Source organism: Xenia sp. Carnegie-2017, unplaced genomic scaffold (assembly GCF_021976095.1).
Source record: "Xenia sp. Carnegie-2017 unplaced genomic scaffold, XeniaSp_v1 HiC_scaffold_13, whole genome shotgun sequence".
NCBI classification, from domain to species: domain Eukaryota; kingdom Metazoa; phylum Cnidaria; class Anthozoa; order Malacalcyonacea; family Xeniidae; genus Xenia; species Xenia sp. Carnegie-2017.
In genome coordinates, this window is record NW_025813436.1 from 3,596,968 (window position 1) to 3,603,547 (window position 6,580).

Genomic DNA, 6,580 nt, shown 5'->3' on the forward strand with positions numbered 1-6,580 from the left:
CACTCATGTTTTACCTGGTCATGACAAAATACCTAACTACGTCATAGGTGACCTGGCATATCCTTTAACACCCAACTGCATTAAAGAATACCAATCATGCTTAAGCAATGATGAAATAGTTTTTAACAACATGCGAAGAGCAGCAAGAAACCAGGTAAAATGTGCATGTGGCCGCCTAAAGGCTAGCCAAATGACTCTGAAGATGACTACCGCTAAGGTTGTCGAAACGTCAGTCAACAACAACAAAAACAGTCCTTCTCAGGACTATACCAACCTGGACGATCGACATTTACAAACATGAAACCCGAAGTTGTGGTTGTGATTATTCTTCGTGTTCCGAAGACATTGGGACGGAGGTCAATTTTCGGAATACGTGGCACCTACCGACGAAGGATTGTTATTGTGATATATTGTGAAAATTTTGTACGAGATATTACGCGTCCTATACAAACATGGCAAACGACGAAGCAAAACTCAATATAAAATTAACTCAACTGAAGTTATCTTCTCAAAGAACAGCTAATATATTAGATTCGGGAAAGCGCGAAACTATCGAACGACAACTGAACGCACTCAAAACAACTATAAACGAAGCTGACAATTTTAAAAGAGCTGTAGAAGCAGCGAAAATCGAAAGAGAAGACGACCTTGAAGAAATCAGCGATTGGAATGCGGAAATCGAAACAAAAATAAGTGAAGCCGAAGACGAAATAAACAAGCTACAACACTGGCTAAACAATAGGAAATTAGAAGAGGAAAATCACGCTCGCGAGGAGCAACTTAAATTTGAAGTGAAGCTTCAAGAAACGAAAGCTCAAGTAAATGCAAAAATTCAAAATTCAAAGTCCGGGGACTCAAAAATAAGTGATGAAGGTATGTCGGTGAGATTACCAAAAATAAATATTACGAAATTTGAGGGGGAAACATGGATTGGCCCAGATTTTGGGGGCAATTTACGGAGACGGTGGACAAGTCAAATATAGCTGCCATCAACAAATTCACATATCTATGTGGTTTTCTTGGGCCCAAAGTTAAGCGACAGATAGAATCATTACCGTTTATCACCGAAGGATTCTATAGAGCGGAGTCAATTTTAAAAGCTCAGTATGGGAAGAATTCGGAAATTATAAAAGCTTACATAAAAGAGATCATGGACTTGCCACATATCTCCGGAGCAAACTCGAGAAAGATTGCAGAATTTAGTGAGAAGTTAAATCACAGTGTCCAAGCTTTGGAAACGCTGGGTAAACTGAAAGATGTGCAAGGAAATGTTTCCATGACTCTAGACAAACTCCCAGCCATACGTGGGGACCTTGTTAGAAATGATCCAAAATGGGAAAGTTGGGACTTTTCCAAGCTTACTGAAGCAGTCAGACATTGTACCAGGCAAAATCCAGTCTGTGAGAAAGAGTCAGACACACCTGGATGGAAATCTAGAAGGTCAGAGAAAGTCTTTCATACCAAAGAAAAGGGTGTGTGCGTCTACCGTGAGGGAAATCATAAGTCGGGGGAATGTAAAGTAATCAGTACTGTCAAGGAGAGAAAAGCAATTTTAGTCAAAAAGAAACTTTGTTTCAACTGTAAAGCAGGACAGCATGATGCTAACGCTTGCCCCAGCAAGTCATCATGCAGAAATTGCCACAAAACGACACCATACGAGCATATGTAATGTCGCCAATCGAGAAGAAACACTAAAAACACTTCAGACTGTGTTCACTACAGATGGATGTACTGGTGAAGGAATCTTCGCCATTCTTGTAGTCAAGATAAATGGAATTACATATCGAATGAATGATTATTCATGTTGTATGAATAATCGACCACTGAGCTGCGTAGAGGATGATGTTGAACTCCCCGTACTTACGCCATCTTCGTTCGTTCTGCAACAGACGAATGTCATCCCTGAAGTGGAGAGTCGTCACATTAAGGACGGCGAACTACGGAAGCGTGCAAAGTATTTGTACAAAATCAAAACCCAATTGTAGAACAGATGGCAGCGAGAATATTTAACAAGTCTACGTCAACGCAATCAAGTTAATAAATCAGCAACCGAATCTCATCCGAAGGAGGGAGATATCGTTTTAATTAAGGGTGAGAAAAACAGAAATATGTGGAAAATCGGAAAGATAACGACGTTGATCCGTGGAAGAGATGGAGTTGTGAGAGGAGGAAACTTCAGTGTGGAAAAATATCTCTTGAGAGACCAATCCAACTGATCTATCCTTTAGAATTACAATGTAACGTCAGCAACCATCAAAAGAAGTTGCGAGTGAACGCCAAGGAATTCAGACCAAGACGACAAGCTGCTGTGGTTGCGGAGGCGATAAATCAGGAGCTAATGGTACAGGAATGAAATAAACTTCGAGACAAAGTGATATAACATGTGACTCATTCATAGTCACATGTGGGGGAGGGTGTTGCAAATTATGTTAAAGTTGTGTTGGGTTCAATTGTACATTCGGGTACGTCGGGGATGATAAGGAACAATACAGAAAACATGTGTGGAACGGAAGTAGAGAGAGGAGAGAACGGAAGTGAGAATGGCGAGAGAGAGTGAGATAAGCGAGATACCTTTGAGAGTGAGAATAAAGTTGTTCAACAAACCCAAAGTTGTGATTGTGATTATTCTTCGTGTTCCGAAGACATTGGGACGGAGGTCAATTTTCAGAATACCACGTTCCTTTTCCGCTTGCCACTTATTTTTTCATGCTTCTCTTTCTCACTAAAAGCATTCTCGCATTCTGCTATGTATTCATGATGATGAGAACTATCTGATATGCAAGAAGATTCTTCAATTTCATTAGACAAAGTTGTATTAAAGTTATTAATTTCCTAGCCTTCCTCATCCTCTTTTCTGCCGATTGTACACCAAATTGCAATGGTTCTGTTGCAGGTGATCCTCCCCATATTCCGACCATAACATCACAAAACTCCATAACCATTTTTTCCTGAGCCTCATCTTGTACCTGAGGTAACAGCATTACTGAATTTCTGCCGCAGATGTTTTATTTTTTCTTGAACTCGAGTATATCCTCGTCGAATTTGGGCTTTGAATTTTTCACATGACCTTGTATAATCCTCCTTACTTTCTTCTTCAGTATATGCAGGAATTTCTGTGGGTCCAAACAATGAACCGTCACGATATTTGTTGGCCAAAATAATTCTTACTGCTTCATATGTTTAACTTTGTCCGCATTGAAATCGGAGTTTCTATACTCTATTTGAGACTTGTACTCGAGCAACCCTTCCAGTAGATCCTTAACCGTTTCTAACGTCCATTGAAAGCGATTATCTATGTCGATCGTGGCAGTTTCTTTACTTTTCTTTGCATTATCATCTATAGAGCTTTCCGCCATTTTTCAAATTTAAACTAAGTGCGCATGCTTCACTCAATAGCTTCTCTATTAGTAAGAGTTGGGACAAACGGTATGGGGCGAGCGAGAAGCGCCATTTTGGTTCCTACTTGCAAAGTGAAACTATAATAATACTATTGGAAATTGGGTTTATATGCAAAAGAAGAAGGCAATTTAAGCTTTTTCCATTGTAGTATCAAATATATTAGGAATAATAGCAAGCTCTTTGCGTTTTTTTAACGATTTGCGGCAGACCTGATTTAATTTCATTGGTTTGAGCTTCGTTTGCGGGTTACTAGTTCGATCTTCAAATTGATCGTGACCCATTGTAAGAAGTATTTTTCGTACGTGAACGTGTTTTCTCGGCTTATGTTCGGACTTTGTAACAGGTTTTCAAGATCTTTAAGCTTGGAAGCAAGCGACAATGTTATCCTGGCATCAATGTTATCAAATAATTGGACAAGTTTTTGTTCGAAACTTCGAATCATAGTAAGCATGCAGTTTTGGTTCTGAGAGATTTCTGTTCAAGATTTGTAACTATTTAATGGTAGTGAATGGTTTATGCCCTCAATTTAATCCAAGCATGACATTTTTTATTCTGAAAGATCACAAAATTTTCTTGCTTAGCAGAAAATGACAGACTTTTTTACTTTTTAGTTATTGAAATATGCAATGATTTGACCAAGATGCATTTGGCCTTAAACGTTTTATTCCTTTATATGAAGTTATTTCGCCTTTAACACTTTATAAAGTATTAAAGTTTATTTCTAATAAAGTTTGTTAAGGATTCTGCTGAAAATTTTGGTGAAGCATTTCTTTAAAATGAATATATTATTTCTATAACATGAAACATTTCTGTTGTTGAAGAATAGTCTGTTTGCAATGAATGCTACTGTTTGTAGTCTTTTATACAGCATATGAGTCTGATCCAATCTTTAATTTAGCAAAGAGTTAAATTTATTGGTTGAGGAATGACAAAACTTCTATATGTGTTTAATGATCAAACAGGGGTGTGTTGGAGGGAGCTCAGCCCCGTTTGTTCAAATTCTATGCCTTGTATTGCCAGTGAAATATATATATCAAAAAGCTAGCAGCACCTAAATATATATCAGAAAGCCGGCAATATTTTAATATATATGAGAAAGGCAGCAACAGTTGTAATATACATTAAAAAGCCCAAATAGCTGAAATTATGGAGATATGCCTCTGTGATCTTATAAACCAAAACCTACAATTAAAATATCATCAACAAGTCTAGAAGAGAAGTAATGTTCTACTTTGAGCTACAGAAGTAGGGTACATTTGTACAATTCATTACCAAAAATATATTGTACTCAGCTGTTTCAGTGAATATCCTAATTATAATTATTTCATTTTTAAATGATGAACTAAAAATACAAAATACAACATGGAAAATCATAAGAGTTTCTGTGATTTGGTGTAGTTGTTTGTTTTAGTGTGGAAGTGGCTGAGAATTGAGAGGTTTGTAGATTGACCAATTTCAGACCATAATGAGAAATCATCTTCGATTAAAAAAGAAGCTTTGGAGTAAGATAACTATTGAAACTGCATCAGCACGAACTTTGCAATGTTATTTGGCCCAAAAATGTTTCTCTACTTGAGTCAGTTAATTGAACTTTATATCACAAGCAGTTCAGCACAACAATCACCATACGCAATCAAATTTCGTAAGTTCGACGTAAAGGCATTTCTTTCATTTTTTTCGTAATCCTCGATTCTTGCGATATGTAATGACATTTAGTAACCGTCAACAATCAGTTATTACAAACTTATCCATAAAAAAACGCAATATTATCTCAAAATACTGTATTACTAGCAGCAATTGCTATAAAAACACTTGCTCAAATTTCAAAACTAGGAACCAAAATGGCGGAAATTGATCAGGTGATCAATATTGCCCAATCAACGTAAGCTAAACGGATAACAATAGATGTCCCAACTCTTACTAATAGAGGGCTCTGGCTTACCCGGGTCAACTCTGGAAAAAGTGATTACATGACCGAACGAGACAATTTTCATCCCGGATAACCGAGTTGTCCCGGCTTTCAACAGCCGATATCCCAGCAAAGCGAGTTGACTTGTTTCCATGTAATCACATTGCTGTTTTTAATAGTAGTTATTACAGAGGCCACGGTATCGGTATAATTGTCTCACTTCGGCTAGCCGGGACAACTCGGTCCATGTAATCGGCTCCTTAGTAAACAGATCAATAGATTTTAACATGTCTGGAATTATATTAACTGGCTGACTGATGCCAAACACTTCCCTCTTTTCCCGCCTATTCGTCCCCAGACTTTTTGCTTGTGTGATTGAGTCGCGCGCTCGAAAACTGAATTCTCTTCCAGGGTTGCCAGATTGGCCTTTTGGAGGCCAAATAACTCAAATTTGGCTTCTTTTTTCCTTGCTTGGCCTCAAAAAATAAATTTGGCCATTTGGCTTCTTTTTGGCTCCTTTTTGCTTCCCACAGATTTTTAATGTCATTACTACTAAGTTTCACAGTTCTTTCACAAAAGATAAACGAAATGGTTCTATTCTGTCACTACTTCCCAGGCTCTTTTCTCCGGTCATAGGCTCATAGCATCATTATATTTTGCACATGACAGCCAAATGGAAAGCATCATATGAATCTGGAAGAAAATATACCAAAACGTAGGAGAGCAAATTTATCTGGCTTTCGAAAGCATCAGATGGAAGTGAAGATGGGTACTGTAAGCTTTGCCATACTCAAAGCCCAAACTATCAAATTTGACAAAGCACGAAAAGACTGATAAGCACGTGCAACGGGTGAAAGCTTCAACGTCAGTAGGGCCAATTCAAGTTGTGCGAAACGCAACGATCGCCGACGATGTAAAACGTACAGAAATTGAGCTAGATGTGACAATGGCGGTCATTTTTCTATTCTAACAATGGATCATCTTGGGGAGGTTATAGCTCGAAATGCAACGGGAAGTAGACTCGAAAACATAAAGATACATCGTACGAAATGCACAAAAATTCTTACCAGTGTAGTCAGTCCTGCGCTGAAAGAAGAATTAATTGCTGATGTGAAAGGAAAGAAGTTCTCTTTAATCGTCGATGAGACTACCGATGTTTCTACAGCCAAACAGCTCTGTGTCATCATTCGGTATTACAGCAGTGTGGAGAAGAATATCGTCACAGCCTTTGTGGACCTGGTCAATGTTGCTCGTGCTTGTGCAGATGACCTT

General features: G+C 38.2%; 1 protein-coding gene across 1 annotated transcript; it reads left to right on the top strand.

Moving 5' to 3' along the window:
* Positions 1–452: 452 nt before the first annotated feature.
* LOC124456481 lies at positions 453–2,557 on the top strand. Its single transcript, XM_047006919.1, has 4 exons — positions 453–873; positions 918–1,616; positions 2,229–2,341; positions 2,399–2,557. The coding sequence occupies exons 1-4, from the start codon at positions 453–455 to the stop codon at positions 2,555–2,557; spliced, it is 1,392 nt and encodes a 463-aa protein (XP_046862875.1).
* The last annotated feature ends 4,023 nt before the right edge of the window (positions 2,558–6,580 follow it).

What these genes read in the sequence shown, in the direction of transcription:
- LOC124456481 (XM_047006919.1), top strand. Translation starts at nt 453, where the DNA reads ATGGCAAACGACGAAGCAAAACTCAATATAAAATTAACTCAACTGAAG. An exon ending in CTCAAAAATAAGTGATGAAG is followed by an intron (nt 874 to 917) that starts GTATGTCGGTGA and finishes ACGAAATTTGAG; the next exon opens with GGGGAAACATGGATTGGCCC. An exon ending in TGATGCTAACGCTTGCCCCA is followed by an intron (nt 1,617 to 2,228) that starts GCAAGTCATCAT and finishes TCTATCCTTTAG; the next exon opens with AATTACAATGTAACGTCAGC.